The sequence below is a fragment of the Osmerus eperlanus genome, chromosome 8 (assembly GCF_963692335.1).
Source record: "Osmerus eperlanus chromosome 8, fOsmEpe2.1, whole genome shotgun sequence".
In the NCBI taxonomy this organism is placed as follows: Eukaryota; Metazoa; Chordata; class Actinopteri; order Osmeriformes; family Osmeridae; genus Osmerus; species Osmerus eperlanus.
In genome coordinates, this window is record NC_085025.1 from 6212438 (window position 1) to 6230445 (window position 18008).

Consider the following 18008-nt stretch of genomic DNA (forward strand, 5'->3'; position numbering starts at 1 on the left):
ATCTAGCGGCAAGGCTTGCAGTAGGCCCCTTCGCCCAGAGATATCCTTAATTTCTCATTTATGTCAAGTTCTGTGTAGTTTACAATTAACTGGTTACATTTTTCCAGATATTGATCTCTTATACTTTCATACTTGTAACACTTAAGTAGGAAATGTTTTTCTGTTTCAATTTCCCCTGATGTACAGTGCCCACAGATTCTGTACTCTTTAGGTAACCATGTTTTTTTATGTCTTTTTCGATTGCAAGGGTGTGGTCACTCATTCTGTTCTCTCTCTCTCTCCCCCCCCCATCTACTCCCATCCCCTCCTCTCTCTCTCTCCCCCCCCATCTACTCCCATCCCCTCCTCCTTCCTCAGACTGACAGATCGCTCCAGCAGCAGGGCCGGTCAGGAAGCCACAAGCTTGACCAGACCAGACCCCCCGAACCCTGTCAGTCATGCACTTCCGATCTGTCGTCTCCTGCTGTACTTTCTCTTGAAGCATTTGCGTGTTGCTTTGGATAAAAGCATCTACTGAATGACTAAAACGTTAACTTCACTGCAGAGCCACCAGCTGTTTCCCAGAGCAGAGCCAGGTCCTGGCACCATGAGGGCCCAGGGGCCAGAGCCATCACGGAGGCTGGCTTGACAGGGATTGGACGCCGGTCACATGACCAGGCGTCTGCCCACATGGCTGAACACGTGTGTGTCTGTGTGCTGTGTCTGTGTGTGAGCGTTTGGATGTGTGTGGATGTGTGTGTGTGTGGATGACGTCATGGTCCCTGCATCACCCAGGGGAGAGGATGAGAGCATCTGAAAATGAGGAGCACAATACAGCAGCATGTCTTTTATACTCTGACAGGCAGCAGAGACATTTACTGCAGCCACACACCCATCGGCTGTGTGTGTGTGTGCTCTGGCCAAACATTAGAAACAGAGAGATCCAGAGAGAGAGTGCCTAACAGTCTGGCACAGGGCACATAGTGCGTGTGATGTGTTTGTGTGTGGTCAGCAGTCTATTCAACCCTATGAAGCACAGTTCAGGACCATAAAGAGAGAGGGATAGAAGGAGAGGAGAGGGAGGAAGGGCGAGTCATTAGTAGGCTGGGACAGGCCACCATTATTAGGACCAGACAGCCAATCAGAGGACACACACACACACAACACTCAGTCACCAGATAAAAGAACTTAGACAAGGTGACTTTTCTCTACATTCCCCCATGCCACCACTAAAAGGGTGTGTGTATGTGTGCGAGTCTGTGTGTGTGTGAGCGTGTTAATGTGTGTGTGTGTTTGTGTCAGAGAAGCTTGACCGGCTGAATGAAGGGCATGTTTGGGAGGTGTCCCTGCTGTCCAGACTGGGTGACAAATCACCCAAATTAGTGTTCTGTCTGTCTAACCTTTTATTACAGGTTGGAGAGAGAGGGAGAGGTAGAAAGAGAATGAAGGAAAAAGTGGAGCTAGAGAAAGATAGAGAGAGAGAGAGAGAGAGAGAGAGAGAGAGAGAGAGAGAGAGAGAGACAGAAGGAAGGAAGGAAGGAAGGAAGGAAGGAAGGAAGGAGAAAGTGAGTGAGAGAAATGATGACGAGAAAGAGTAATGCGTGCATGTGTGAGATCGTGTTTAATCTGTGTATGAAGAGTCACAAAACTGTTCTGAATTAAAAAAAAAGAAAACGACTAATTTGATAACATGGCTGCATAATTGTTGCTCTTTAAGTCTGTGTGGTTCTAGAACTGATGGAATGTCACTAATGGACGCCTGCCATTATAGAATGGCTAGTGGCCTCTCCTGGCATTTGATAATAGCTAAAGGTCAATCTCCCCATAGTGATCATAGCAATCATCAGCACACAATTAGGGTGCACACGTACAGCCACAGACATACACTTAATGTTCAGCTGAGAGAGTCAGCTTCACTCAAGGATGAGGAGAATAATCAGCTTGATTTTCCCCCTTAATGACCATCTCCAAACCCAGGATCTCCAAAGCCAGGATCTCCAAAGCCAGGATCTCCAAAGCCAGGCGTCACCTGTCATCCGTGTCACATCACTTGTTCTCATGTTCCTGTTAATAACCACAACAGGATGTCTGCGGTGGGACCCCCCCGGGCACGGCTGGGACAGCGTTTAAGCGCCGTCCCCACCCTGTCCTGCATCTGGAGAGAGAAGACGGACTTGCGGGAGCTATGGAGGAGGACCAGGGTCGAGCCAGCGCTTAGGGCTCCACATGCAGGGGAGTCAATAACTGAATTATAAATATTATAAACACCCCAAAACAACATCCCAGCATCCAGTGTGTTTACAGCCTTCCACAGCCAGATCAAGGGCCGACGCGAATATTTTCCGCAGTCAAGCTGAGAAGGCAAATTACATATGACAGAACCCATTTTGGGGGCATTTTCTCCTCAACTGCTGTGAATGTTATGAATTGCATTAAGCTGGGATATTGAATGGCTGAGACCATCTCTGCAGAGTCAGCAGCTTTAATTGATAAAGCAATTTCATTTCTCCCTGGTCTCCGTGTCTGGGGGAAAACTACGCTGATCTTTCACGTCTCCAGTAATATTCAGATTAAGTGGATGCTGCGGATGGTACAGTATGCATCTAGAGTACATTTCATACATGCGCAATGCATTAGCGTGTGTGCTTGTTAGCGCGTGACTGTGCTTGTAGGGGTGTGTCTGTGTCTTAGTGTACCATCAACATTTGTGACTGTGCTTGCAGAAGTGTGTTTGTGTGTGTGTGCTAGTGTGTGTGTGCATGTGTGTGCATGTCTGTGTGTGTGTGCGTGCGTGTGTGTAAAGGCTCCTCCTACCTCTTTCAGACAGCCCATGAAGTTGTTGCTGACGGGGGATCCAGGCAGGTCGGCCGTGCTGGGGCTGCCCCCCACATAGAAGAAGTCATCTGAGCCCAGCATGGTGTAGTCCTCCTGGGTGTAGCCGGTGGTGGTCAGGATCCCGTCCACGGAGATGGTCACCTGTCCAGGGAGAGCACATCCCAAAGCCAACCTGTCACACTCAGCGCTCTGCCACTCCTGTCCCCCCGAACGCACACACCTCACTCCTGGCTCTGCGGCTTGGTTCTAGATTGGAGATCTCTGGGTTCTACTGCTGATTCAGCTATCTGGGTTGGCTAGTTGCCGTAGGTAGGAGAGGTAGTTTTGGATCAGACAGCGTTTTGGGTTCTTGAATGAGTTTTAGTCATAGGTTCACAGGACAGGTAAAGAAAATATGGCGGAAGCATATTTTCTTTATCTTTGATGGGGGTAAGAGAATGGATTCTCATTCGGTTTTGAAGATTCAGGTTGGGGGGGGGGTTAGTAAATGTTTCAACCAAGGACAAACTGATTGTACTTGACTTAGGTTTGGGGGGTTTTCCGGTAACTACAGACACACACACACACACACACACACACATTCATACACTCTCACACACACTTTCTTACAAACACACAGACACACTCATGCATAACAAAGGGAGATTTCTCAACTTGACAAAAGTGCAAACCAAGGTTTCTATGTCTCCCAGAACACGTATAACTGGACATGTGGCGGGAGAACATGATGTGATGCATGATGTGTCACAAAGCTACAGCGAGCGCATGGAAGCGGGCACCATGCACAGTCAAGACGAGGGCAGTGACCATGGTCACACACACACAAACACTGGCACCAGCATGCCACAACACAAGGGTGGGAGGTGGGGGGGAGGGCTGTGAGTGAAGGTGAGTTGGTTAGAGTGTTAGTGGTTATGGGTGAGAGGTCAGAGGTCAGAGGTGACAGGTGACGGATATCAAGCCATGCGCAAGAGTGAGTTTTGGAACAACTGTCAGAGCTCCCGCAATGGGTGTTAATCAACCATCTGGTTAGGTTGTTTTAGTGGGGATGTTTTGGTTTTCGGCACGTGGTTGCCTGCTGGTTGAAGTGGCCATCTTGTTTGTGGGATTGAGGCAAGCTTCTGTCAGTTCTGGACGACAGTCGGCACAAAAAATGGGGTCTTTAAATAAAAAAAGAAGAGAATCCCTGGAAAAGGTCAATAAGTCAAAAGGTTGATCGGAGACTCCATGAACCTCGTGGCAATGTGGGGTAAAAAAAAAAAAAAAAAATAAAAATACTAACAAAAACGTAAAAGCGGGAGTGAAAAAAAAAAAAAAAAAGAAGAGAAAGGAGGGGGTGGGACAGTCTGGAGCGGGTTCAGGGAGGGGGAGGGAGAGTCTGGAGCGGGAGCAGGGAGGGGGAGGGAGAGTCTGGAGCGGGAGCAGGGAGGGGGAGGGAGGGAAGGAGGCAGGGAGGAAATTGCAAAGTGAAGAAAGCCTGGTAATACAAACCCATCTCCTCATTTTTTGATAAGAGTGTCTAGGATGAAACTCAAAAGGTAAAGCAAAAGAAGAGAGGGGGAGAGGGACACACGGCAAACCCAAAAAAAGACAATAAGAATGATATCTACCAGACAATGTAGTTTGTTTACCATAGCGTGTCCAATGCCAGATTGCTTTCCGGAAAAAGGGGGGAAGAAAGGAAATCAAAGGAATAATGAACAAAAACGTTGTTAATAAGGATGGATCAAACAAAATAAAATAAAAACCAAAGATGGAGAAGTTAGGATGTTAGTACATTAGTTAGGTTAGATAACTGTTAGTAGTTAGAATGACTAGTTCCATGAATGATTTGTTAGTCTAACAAAGCGTGTCTTCCAAAGAGGATAGAGAGAAATAGAGAGAAATAGAGAGAAATAGAGAGAGAGAGAGAGAGAGAGAGAGAGAGAGAGAGAGAGAGAGAGAGAGAGAGAGAGAGAGAGAGAGAGAGAGAGGGGAACAAAGATAGTTCCCTCAGCTCTGGGGCTCTGGAATCTAAAGTCTCTTCATAAGCCCTGTGGAATCTTACCTGCAGCAGTTCACAGTCAGGACAAACAGGACGCACTTACATACTCCCCTCTTCTCCTAGCCTTCTCTCCTCCTCTCCTCCTCTCCTCCTCTCCTATCTTCTCCTCCTCTCCTCTGCTCCTCACCTCTTCTCCTCTCATCTCCTTTTTTACTCCTCTTCACTCCTTCTCTCCTCTCGCCTCCCCTCTCCTCCCACCTTCCCTCTCCTCACCTGTCCTGCTACAGATCGATCACATGACTCGAGCATGACATCAATCCCATGTGACCATCCGGGACACAGTCCTCACAGCGCAGCTCTGCTGGGCCGCTGGGAAACCATCTACCACAAACGTTTGTGATCTCGAAGAAGTACCCATGTTCACTATCTAACAGCACCTCGTCCGCAAAACAGATGTCTTCCTATCATTTCACATCACGCCACTGTCAGTATGAACCAGCTAGGTTTACGTCTGATCCTCTGTGGGGTGGATTCAGACTCTAACTCATTCCTCCACTTTCAGAAGGCCGTCGGACAGCTGAGCTACAGGAAGCTTCACAGCCCCCAGTCCTCTCTTCTGCCCGCCAACAAGGAGAAAGCACTTCCTGCTGTGTTCTAAAGGCTACCGGTCTCTCCCTGACAGAGAGGAGAGAGCCGGTTCTAAGAGAACCGTCATTCCAGAGAGGACAGGAGCCCAGACACGTCTAAATGAAGGAGAGGAGGAGGAGGAGACTCCAAGATAAGGAAGAGAGAACACAGACATCTCCGCTACTCTATCCATCACAGGCTCAACGCGTCTCCATAATCACTCCCCCAGCGAAGGAGGAATTAAGAGCCAGTGCATCTGGTAAAAAGCAGAGATAACTCAACATGCTCAGTCATCATGTCACCCTCATAACTCTGTTTAATACGCTTCGGTGGAACAACAAATCTCAATGTGACACCAGTCACAGACACCACCTTTACTCCAGTTGAAAAGCACTTTGAGTGCGTGGAAAGACAGAAGACTATATTCAAAACTATATTCAAATCCAAAGACTTCCTCATCATCCTCCTCCTCAGCCTTTTCATCCTCCTGCACATCAACCTCATCCTCCTCATCATTCTCCTCATCATCCTCATCTTCTTCCTCCTCCTCATCAGCCTCGACCAATCCCGGTCCGTCGCCCGCGGTTACCTGTCTCAGGTTGCGCGTGACCTTGATGTCGTGCCAGGCGTTGTCGTTAAACTTCCCGTTGACGGGCTCCACGATGGCCTCGAAGGCCCCGGAGCCCAGGTTGATGACGAGCGACACGGCCCCGTCCTTCAGCGCCAGGTTGACGTAGTCGGCCGACTTCCCCGTGTGCAGCAGCAGACCGTTCCTCTGCCAGGTCTTGAAGGACAGCGTGATCTCGTCGCTGCTGCTCTGGATGGGGTTCTGGGAGAGGTCGTAGCAGAAGTACTCCGAGCCTCGGAACGTGGCCACGTTCTCCTCCCTCGCTGCGGAGAGAAGGACAAGAGGAACACGTTCAAGTTGAAGGCTTTTTTTGGGGGGACGTTTGTCAAGGTCTGTACGGATACAATTGGCAGCAAAATTAATCGTTTGTACATGATCATATAAAGCAAATCTCGACAGGTTCGGACAGCGGAACAAACCACAGCAGCGAGGGCGAGGAAGACGCTGAATCAGCAGTTTACCTCTCGCACACCCAGCATGACTCAGCGACAAACGACCTCAACAAACGTGATTCTTGTGATCCCTCCCAGGGGAGCAGAGACTGAACAGAGCCATAGTCACTAACACCAGTCTCCTTCCAACCTCCATCCCTCTATCCATACATCACTCCATACATCCCCTCCTTCCCTCAGCCATGAATCAGCGAATCACCTTCACATCACTCTCTCTCTCATCACACAGTACCAAAGAGCAACCCTGCTGGGGATGGGTGTAGCTCACCGGTACAGCACTTGACTGCTACTCATGATGTGCTCTGGTTCAAATCCCTTCGGGTGAAAGCGTCCGCTAAGCGAATACATTATTTTAAAACCCTAGGGGCGGGGCTACATATGATGGCTCACAGGGGCCATGATGGGGGCCTCTAATGATCCACATTAATCACCCCGCAGTTCTGCTCCTTTATGGACTCCTGGCAGCACTTCACCACCGCTGGGACTCCTGGTCTACGCTCTCGAGTTCCCTACCAGGGAGGGAGAGAGAGAGAGGAAGAGAGAGGTGGAAAGAGAGGAAGAGAGAAAGAGCAAGAAAGGGGGAGTTGAGACAGGCAGACATGAGAGGACAGGGCAGATTCTTCTCTCTCTCTCTCTCTCTCTCTCTCTCTCTCTCTCTCTCTCTCTCTCTCTCTCTCTCTCTCTCTCTCTCTCTCTCTCTCTCTCTCTCTCTCTCTCTCTCTCTCTCTCTCTCTCTCTCTCTCTCTCTCTCTCTCTCTCTCTCTCTCTCTCTCTCTCTCTCTCTCTCTCTCTCTCTCTCTCTCTCTCTCTCTCTCTCTCTCTCTCGTTGGGGGTGAGGCTGTAGGCAGTGGTTTCCTGCCCAGGTCTGACTCGTGCTTCTTAACTAGCCCAGAGGTCCAGGAGGACGGAGCAGTCTGAGCCCTGAATCTATCAATGCCTCAGCATGGTGTACCACTATACTATTCAGTCTCGGTGTGTGTGTTTGTGTAAGAGATGTGTTTTCTTTTCATGAAGGTTTGTGTCTGTTAGCCCCTTCTACGAAGCTCTGAAGTGCTCATACTGTAGGCTTAAATTATTTTGGATTTACCTTCCGAAGGATCGATATCTACCAAAACACAGCTGTAATGCTTAGTACAATCTGTAAAAGGAACTGGGGGCTGCAGTGCATGCTGGAATAGAAGAGGTATGTGCTGGAGTTTCTCCATCTGAGCTCCTAGTAAACAGGATAGTATTGTTTAGGAGGAAGAGAGCAAGCTGGCTTAGGGAGGATTCAGGTCAAGGAGCTCACCTCCTGGAGCCCAGAACGTTCTCACACAGCTGAGTAGAGGAGAGGATGGCGTGGGAGGAGGAGGGAGGAGGAGAGGAGTGAGGGGGGAGGGGACATAGGGGACTCCCAGTGGACTCTGTTGATTCTATGTCTCCAATCGGACAAATCACAGATGCCTCCATCATTAGAGCCAGCAGTTTGAACGTCCTCAAATATCCCTCAGTGGAACCATACAACATCAAAGTCACCGACAACACAATGGCAAATATTGAATGCTGGAGGAAAACAGCAATGATAGCAGAGCTAATGTTAGTGAGTAACTTCTCTGTGTAAAGCTCATTATGTAGTCTCGTAACCTATTCAGAATAAAGCATCCATCTTCAAAGGGCTTCCAATGTCACTCCAGGCTCCGTTTAAATCACTGGGAGAGACGCACTTCACAAATGATTAATGAATAACTGTTTACCTTGATGGCGAAGCTTTCTAGAAACATATATCACTGAGGGGCTCATATGGGAGGACTTTCTCATTGTATATACAGTGTACCGAGTTTCACCAAAGCAGTGCAAATTCGCAGCATAATTTATTTAAATGCATAAAAATATGTACTTTTGTTCTGCTTCATTCAAATATGTTTTAACCTTGACTCTACAAATGCACAAACATTCCAGTACACAGCTATGACACCTGTTACAGCACTGTAGCTATGCTACATCAGTAAAATGATATACCACTGAGCTACATGAGCTCTGCCAACTAGCTACTGTCTAGCCTTAAAACCAGGGCTGCCACTCAGATTGCTGGTCTAACTACTTCTGCTGCATAGCTGCTCTAGCATACTCGCACATCCTGTTTGGTTATTTGTGTTAAAAATTACAATAGCAGACATCCCAAGTCTCCTGGAAGTTCCGGGAGAAGCCACCTCCCTGAAATGAGTCTCTGCAGGTTGGGATGTCTGCAATAGTTTAATGTAAACTAACCGAATGATTAGACTATAAGAAAAGTCATTTCTCTGAGTACTAATAGCTAGAACTGAATTGTTTTCCACAGTAAAAATGGAACCTCTAGTGTATTGAGTGCAGGGAAAGCGTGTGTGTGTGAGTATTTGAGTATCCGTGTGCATGTGTGTGTATGAGTGTATGTGTGTTTGCGTGTGTGTACGTGTGCATGCCTGTGTGCATCTGTGTGTGTGTGTGTGTGTGTGAGAGAGTGTGAAAGTGTGTGTGTGTGTGTATCGTCTGTGGACACCCAGCCAACACACTGTAGGGTTTCATATCGATCATACAGCAGGTCATTTCTGGATTTTTCACCCGTCATCAATATTCCATCCGTGTGCCAAGCCGTCCACTGCCGGGGGCTTGATTTCAAACTCCACTGGAAGCAATTAGCTTCTTCATTTCCATGTCCTCTCCCTATACCGCCTCCCCCCGTCTCTCCCCCCCCCCCCCCCCGCATCCCCACTCCTCTGCGTACTCCCCAGCCTGACCTCCAGGACCCCTTGAGTCAGAATCTGTGACCCTGACCTTCTGCTGATCAGCGCAGGGTATTACAGTCCCTGCTCGCGGCGTCGGGCTGAGAAGCCCTGATAAGTACTCAGGACGAAAACAGATGAGCTCAATGATGAGGCGTTGGTGGGAGAGACTTAGCAAAAGACTGGGTTAGCTTCAACAGCTGTAATGCTGCCAAAACCATTAGCCTCACTGCAGAGATGGCTGCTGGGTTGGTACGCCAGCATTAGCGGGCTACGCTAGGCCACACTAGACTAGGCTAGGCTAGACTAGGCTATGCAATGTTGAGCTATGCTAGGCTGACATTAGAAATGCTGTGGTAAGAGTTAAAATATTCTGGTTGAGCCTGCCAAACATTCCCACAACACACATTCTAGCTGTGACTGGAAACACCAGTCCTAAAAATAGAAAAGGCTAAACTCTGTTATTAGCTAATCGTCAAGCACCCAGGAGGAGTGGGGACTGTGGAGGATTGGTACTGTATCGTCCCACACAGTGAGGCTAAATCGTGACTAAAGATGTACTCAGTCAGTCTCTCACTCTCCTCTCTCTTTCCTCTCCCTCCCTCCTTTCCTCCTCACTGAAAAAGAGGATGAGTGGGAAGCATATCTGAGCCAGTCGTCTTTTTATCAAACAGACTGCAAATGCTATAGCTGCTAAAGCTAACGCTAATTGTGCCAGTGCTCGACAATGAGCAGCTAGTGAATTCAAATCAGGGCCATCCTGGATGATGTCACTCCCAGTAAATCACGCCTCACCACAAAGAGATTACATCTGCAGCAACAACATCTGCAAAGGAGTGAACATCAACATTAATAAGTTGTATCGTGTCTGTGGACACATTTGTCAGTCCTGTGACAGCTCTATTTGTGACAAGGCAAGTTCAAGTAGAATGTTCGTGTGTTTGTCTTTTGATCTTTCAGAACTTCTATACAACTGACAGAGGGAGAACGAGAGAGTGAGAGAAAGATGGAGAGAGGGAAGTAGAGGGAGACAGCGAGAGTGAGGGAGAGATAGAAGGAAGGAGACAGGGAAAGAGATGGAGACAGAAAAATAGAGGGAGAGTTCCCACTTGTCTCCAGGGAAGGAGAGTGACAGACAGTATTAGCCTAGCAGTCTTGCATTGAGGAGCACAGTTCCCCTGGCACTTTAATCTGTGGGTTTAGATAAACCTTACTTCTCCAGATAATACCTCACCTACTCCCAGCAGCACGCACGCACGCACGCACGCACGCACGCACGCACGCACACACACACACACACACACACACACACACACACACACACGTACGGGTAAGGCACAAGGCTGCTCTTCACTACGTAGACAGAAAGATAACCATTGTCTAAACTCAAAAGCAGGGTTCAGAGTTCCTGTTTTCGGGGAAGAGGGGGGAAAGGATGGGGGGAGGAGGGGAGAAGGGATGGAGGGGAAAGGGATGAGGAGGGATCAGGGGATAGGGGAGTAGGGATGAGGGATGGGGGGAGGAGGGGAGAAGGGATGGAGGGGAAAGGGATGAGGAGGGATCAGGGGATAGGTGAGTAGGGATGAGGGAGGATGGATGGGGGGAGGAGGGGAGAAGGGATGGAGGGGAAAGGGATGAGGAGGGATTAGGGGAGTAGGGATGAGGGGAGGAGGGGAGAAGGGATGGAGGGGAAAGGGATGAGGAGGGATCAGGGGATAGGGGAGTAGGGAGGAAGGATGGGGGGAGGAGGGGAGAAGGGATGGAGGGGAAAGGGATGAGGAGGGATCAGGGGATAGGGGAGTTGGGATGAGGGAGGAGGGGAGAAGGAATGGAGGGGAAAGGGATGAGGAGGGATCAGGGGATAGAGGAGTAGGGATGAGGGGAGGAGGGGAGAAGGGATGGAGGGGAAAGGGATGAGGAGGGATCAGGGGATGAGGGATGGGGGGAGGAGGGAATAGAGAGGAGGGGAGGGAAGGGATGGGGGGGAGTAGGAAGGAGGGGTGGGGCGGGGGGGAGAGAGATAGGGGGATGGGGGAATGCTGCCTGAGGTCCGATCCCATCAAGCGAGGCAATGGTGCAGAGCGCATACTGAAGTAGAGAGAGGGAGAGAGGGAGGGAGAGGAAGGGAGAGAAGGAGAAAAAGAAACAGAGAGGCTGATTGCTGTATGGTTACTGAGGCCGTTTACAACTGTGGCAACGGCAGCGGCCATATTTAAAGAGCAGAGACACAATGCAGGGATGAGATCACCCTGCGCTCATCCATCCTTCATCCTTGAGAGAGCAGGAGAGACAGAGAGTGAAGGAGAGAGAGAGTTAGAAAGAGAGAGGGGAGGAGAGACCAGGGAGGGATGGATGAGATTCTGGATGAGTGCTCCACCTCCACAAGCTGCTTTCTCTCTCTGAAAGATCCTTACTCACTGGTTCAACATGCCTGTGTGGGTGTATGTGTGCGTGTGTGTTTGTACATGTGTGTGTATGTTTGTAAGTGTGTGTATATCCGTGTGTGTGTGTGTTTATGCACATGTGTGTGTGCATGTGTGCGTATGTGTGTGTGCTTGTCTGTGTGTGTGTGTCTGTGTTGCGGGCGGAGCGTGACAGGCGGTCCCGGAGGCCCGTCAGTCATCCAGATCGTAGAGGCGTCTGATTGGCCATTATCTCTCCTGTCAGCAGCAGGCCTGGCCTACTCCTCCCCACATCGCTCTCTGTCAGGACGTGCACACACACACACACAAACAGTGGTGCAACGGATTGCAAAACTCACAGTTCGGATCAAACTGCGGTTTTGAGTCACGGATCAGATATTTTTCGGATCAGCAATAAAGGACACAAAATTATCTAACTTTGCTTTTTCATTTGAATATTATTTTTAATAATCACCGTCCGCTCCTCAGCTAGCAAGAACTGTCACTGCGCTTTTTACTTCTTCTTTGTTTTTTGCAATACGAGCATCCTGGAATGATTTGTTGGGATTCAACATTCACAACACAACCTCTTTTTGCAAATAGCTTGCTCTATCCGTCCACAAAAAGACATGCGTATATGGTCTACTGTAGGTGGTCAAAGCAAATGTGTGCTTGTAAATACTCAATTGAACCTTTAGCACTAGAAAAACACAGCACACATCTAAGTCAGTATCTTTTCACTGCAGATTTGCGTCCAGATTCAGGGAGTTCCGGGGGTTTTGTGCACCAATGTTTGTGTGCGTGTGTTTGTTTGCGGATCACAGATCAGCTACGCTCCGTAACACCGCTACACGTAAACTGCAGAACACACTGTTTGAAGCAGTGACGGTTGTTGATAGGAGCACTTGCAGGGCTCAACATTAACATTTTTTGGCACTGGCCCCACCGGGCCAGTGGGTTTGAAACTTACTGGCCCCAAGACAATTTTTACTGGCCCCCCCTCCAAAAGTTGTAATTTATCATTGTTACAACAAAACCAAAGACTTATAAATTGTGTTATTCTGTTAACATGTTTAACCATTTATTAAACATATCCTGGATATAAAAATAACAACAATGAAATCACATTTCTAGTGATAAAAAATGTAAATGTAATAGTCAGCAAAACAATTGACTTTTAACCTCAAACATGACGTGCTCTCTTCCCTGCTGACAGCCATCTCTGCACAACTCTGTCTGGCAGAAACTGAAACCTCTGGTCCCTTAATGCTAATATATAAAAGCTTACATAGCATTTCATCAGTATGATACTAAGTACCCAAGTCGACACCATTCTTCTGCTGCAGTTCGATAGCCTGGGGGAACGAGGCGAACGGCTGGCCCGTCTTAATTACGTGATATGCCGTTGTTATAAATTGTGCAATAACACGATGGGCATCTACATTTAAATTCCTGACCAGCATGGTCAACGACCTGGAAGATGGATTGTCAACCATCCGCTTAGCTGTCACGCAAACCAGGTGCTGTCTGCTAGCATGGCTGGTCAGGGATTGTTTCGAAAATTGTCGGTGCCTGTGTAAAAATATCTACTTTTGTCCGCTTTAGACGGGAACATACGACAGACGACACAGTGCATCTTCGTTCCATAAAAAAAGGTTCTTCCGTTTGAGCTCGTAGCTCTACTTTGCTGCCATCTTCACTTTATTGTCTCGCGCCAGTTGTTAAAAAATGTATGAGATTAGAGAATTACAATTTGACAACAACTGGTCACTCACTACTCACTTCTTGATTTGCCAACTGTGCGCGCAAAGTTATTTATGCATTTTAGCAGATAGCAAAACATGAAGGATGTTAACTTTTACAATGCGAATTTTTTTCCCAATCAATAATTTGCAGTGGCCCGATCGGGCCAGTGAGTTGCTAGTTTAACTGTCCCGACGTTACTTTTTACTGGCCCCGGGCCATCGTTATTGTCGAGCCCTGACTTGAAAAAAAGTGCTCCTATCGCCCACCCTAGTGTGTCACTGCGGACACGTTTATAGCCGTTTAGAAGCAGATCTCCTAGAACTCCTTAACCTCCTCCTTAACCTTCCCTATTTAACCTTTCACTTCTGGTGTCAGGTGGTGGCACAATGGTTCCACTGTCATCTACTCATGACTCATCTGATTCATCCATGCAGGTTAGCACCAGTAAAGTCCCCTGTCTCTGGCAAGAGGATGTTTCTGGAGCCCTGACAGATGATGAGAGAGAGGGAGAGAAACTCACTCCAGACTTTACTGTGCCTTTAAATCCAGTTAGAACCAGCTGTAGCCTGTAGCCTAAACACTGTGTGACTGTGTTTCCGTGGGTGTATGTTGGTACAATCCTCCATTAGTTCAGGGTACAAAAAAGAAAGCATTCCCTTTCTCTTTCTCCATCACTTTCTGTTACTGAAGGGTTTGAAGTTCAGACGGAAAAACAAGGTGTTCTATCCTGTTAGGTTGTCTCATCCAAGCTTCTTCCACACTGACACACACTCAGGTTGAGAACTTTGTATGGGAAAGCATGAGGAGGGACACTGTATTGGTAAACACTAATGACAAACAGGCATGTCACACACACACAACACCCTGCTCACGTGGCTTTGACACGTACGCTAGAGGCCAGTCACTATGCCAGGGTATCTCTCTCTCTCTCTCTCTCTCTCTCTCTCTCTCTCTCTCTCTCTCTCTCTCTCTCTCTCTCTCTCTCTCTCTCTCTCTCTCTCTCTCTCTCTCTCTCTCTCTCTCTCTCTCTCTCTCTCTCTCTCTCTCTCTCTCTCTGCGTGCATCAGTAAAGGTTGCAGGAGGCTGAGGGCTGTGTTGGGGCTAACAACTTTCTCTCTGTATTCCCAGATACCCCCCCAGTCAGGATTTCTAAAATTATAGGACAATCCACACACACACACGTGCATGTACCAGTCATCTGTCCCTGCAATCCATCCAACTGATAGCTGCTGTGTGTGTGTGTGTGTGTGTGTGTGTGCGCAGATGTGAGCATACATACTGTAGTGTACAAAAAACACATGTGCCTGTCATGTTTGTACCTGTCCTAAAAATATCATATTTGTGTGCAATCAAATCAACCTTCTTCATCCACAGGTAAATAGAATCATTTACCATCGAGTCACTGATTAAAGTGATATTTACTGTAACACTTCTGTCTGCCATTACTGGGACTGTGATAATCTTTCACTCCATCTGGAGGCACGTATATGAGCTGATTCAATCATGACACAATCACATTTGCTGACCCCTTAATCCCTCTGAAGCTGCTGTCCTACCTGCATGGGGCTTTTCTGCATCTGACCGTCTGAACACACAAACGGGCATACACAGGCACACACACACACACACACTTACACACATACAGACAGTCACGTACACATATACACACACAGACACACATGCCCTATCTGGCAGGGATATAAGGAAGTCAATAACATTATCCTCTCTCCATCTCAGAAGCAGTTATTAGGCTGGAGAGCTGAACCACTCCCCTCAATGACACTGACGGAGGGAGAGATGAGGGGATGAATCTCCAGGCAGATGAATGTAGAGAGAGGGGGGGAGACAAATAGCGAGAGAGAAAGAGAGAGAGGAGGGAAAGACACAGAGAAAGAAGATGGGAAGGAGGAGAGGAGAGAGGACAAGGAGAGAGAGAAGAAGAGAAACAGGGAGAGTGGGAGAGACAGACGAGAAGAGGGAGGAAGAGAGAAAAAGGAGAGGATGATATTAACAGTTTATTTTCTTATGAGGTGCTGGTGTGAAGATGAACACTCAGTTCCTAAGAACCTTTTTAGAGCCTCTCTCTCTCTCTCTCTCTCTCTGTCTGTCTGTAAGGCGGCTCCTTCTCCAGAACAAAAGGCCATGTTGGAGAGTTAACAGACAGTAACACCTGCAACACTAGCACTAGCAGTAAACAGACTAGCAGGTGAGCAGGGAACACTAGGCTAGCAGACTATCAGTAAACAGCCTAATAGGCTAACAGGCTAGCAGTAAACAGGCTAACAGGGAACTCTGTTGCAGGCCAACCTGTGGACCCCAAGCTAACAGGAACAGCTGAACAATCACACACACACAGTACCATCCACCTGTACTGTACACGCACAGCCAACAGTGCCATCACTCTCAAACACACACAAATGTGTACAATCCAGAGCCCTCCATGTGCGTATGGGACAGCTGGCGGTAGGTTGTGTGTGTGTTTCCTCCGGAGGGATGGAGTGTGTGTGCTAGTGTGGGCTGGGTACTGGCAGGCAGGGTGGTGTGTGTGCAGGGTGGTGTGTGTGCTGGTTGGTCCCACATGTATGGTCTGCTGTGAACACCCCCAGAACGGACATGTAGGCACACACACTGCAGAGACACACACACACAGTCTGCAAACACACACACTCTGCAGACACCTACACACACACGGACACATGCTGTCCAGACACGCACACATAATGTGCTGAAACACACAAGCTCATACACGCACACACACAACCAGTCTGCTTTATTTCCTTCCCACTGTGGAGACAAAAATGTCTGTCTGTAAACACACTAGCAACAACCCAGTGTGTGTGGGGGCTTGTTCCGTGTCTGTGTGTACGTGGCTTTTGTGTGTATGTACGTGGGAGTTCACTGAATGTGTGTTTAAGTGTGCAGGCTTTTTGTCTGCGTCCGTGTGTGTGTGCGCATGTTCACTGTATGTGTGAGTAAGTGCACAGGCTTTTGTGTGTGTGCATCTGGGTGGGTGGGTGTCCTGTTTTGTGCGGGGTCAGTCAGAACAAGCCCTCCTCCCTGGCAGACTCTCTCTCTCTCTCTCTCTCTCTCTCTATATATATATATATATATATATATATATCTCTCTGTCTCTCTATCTCTCTCTCTCTCCTGAGATCTGAGAAGTATGTCACAGATGGGACACCGTACAGTTCCATCCTGGGGTCGAGGGGTCAGGGCAGGGAGAGAGACAGAGAGAGAGCGGGCGAGGGAGAGAGCCTGAGGGGGAGAAAGAGAAGTCAGACAGCAGAGGGACCAGGGAGACTGGCCTAGAGACAGGCCCAGGACAGAGAGGGGTGACTGGGGGGGTCTGGAGGGAGGTCTGGGGGATGTGTGGAGCTCTGGAGCCAGACAGAGAAGGAGATCTAGCGATCCAGACAGACAGCAGCTCAGAGGACTGCTTATCAACCGTCTCAACGGTAATATAAACAGGCCCGTCCCCGACACACACACACCATAGACTAGCCCGGGTACTGATAAAACTCTGTATTTGGCCAGGCTGTTAAAGAGAGGCTGACTTTGTCTGCCTTACTCCTCGCTATCCCGACTTCCTCAGAGAACACACACACAAACACACACACAGTCTCCCCGACTTCCTCAGAGAACATACACACACTCTCCTCAACTTCGTCAGAGGACACACAGGCCAGGGCCCAGCATAAACCCTCCAGGTTATTACACCGTCAATTTATGAAAGATGACCTCAACTGGAGCTGGCTGCCTAACCATGCAGAGGGGGAGGGAGGGGGGGGGGGGGGGTGTGAGGGACGGTTAGTCAATTTACTACCTCTTAACTTCTGCTAAGGTGCTGTACGTTGACCTCTGTCGCAAGAACAGACTGGAGATGAAAGAGAGGGGGATGGGGAAGGGAGGGAAGAGAGGGGGATGGGGGGGAGAAGGGCTGCTGAGATGAGACGTAGAGATGATAAGTGAGGCCTTGTCAAAGTCTTCAGAGCACATCTATAGCAGTTCACCCCAACGGTCATCCTATAGAAGTCTCAGTACAGCTTAGGGGCATGTGTGTTTGAGAGTGAAAGTGTGTGTGTTTGTGTGAGTAAATGTGTGTGTGTGTGTGCGTGCCAGTATACGTGTGTGAGTGTGTGTGTATGTGTGTGTGTGTATGTTTTGTGTAATCCACTCTTGTGACCCATCGCTCAAAATGTCTCAATGTAAGCTGCAAAAACTACAACTCCCAAGATCCTTCACTCTGTGTGTGAACGGCACATGAGCAGCAATGGAGGGTGAGATATAAACAGGGAGGAGAGAGAGGGAAGAGAGAGGGAGGAAATAGGGAGGAAATAGGGAGGAAAGAGAGTAGAGGAGGAGAGAGAGAGAAGATGGATGAAAGAGGGGAGGAGAGATTGAGATGAAGCTCTTATTGACAGGGCGGTAATCACTCCACTTCCCCAAACAAACAAAGGCAGCGCAGAACGGAGGAGAGAGAGAGGAGGAGAGAGAGGGCAGGAACGAGGGAGAAGGAAAATCAAATATTAGCTTATCAACAAACTTGAAACAAGCGCCGCTATGAATATTCTCCTCATCCCCAGAGGGCAGCACTGCACACATTGACTCTCTCTC

General features: G+C 48.5%; 1 protein-coding gene across 1 annotated transcript in view; it reads right to left on the minus strand.

The window, feature by feature from the left end:
• The window catches only part of LOC134024473 (neurexin-3b-like), a 186091-nt gene that overhangs the window by 134387 nt on the left and 33696 nt on the right, over positions 1-18008 (minus strand). Inside the window, 3 exon segments of the mRNA XM_062466918.1 lie at positions 2794-2955; positions 4446-4469; positions 6015-6316. Coding sequence (XP_062322902.1) covers positions 2794-2955; positions 4446-4469; positions 6015-6316 — 488 coding nt within the window.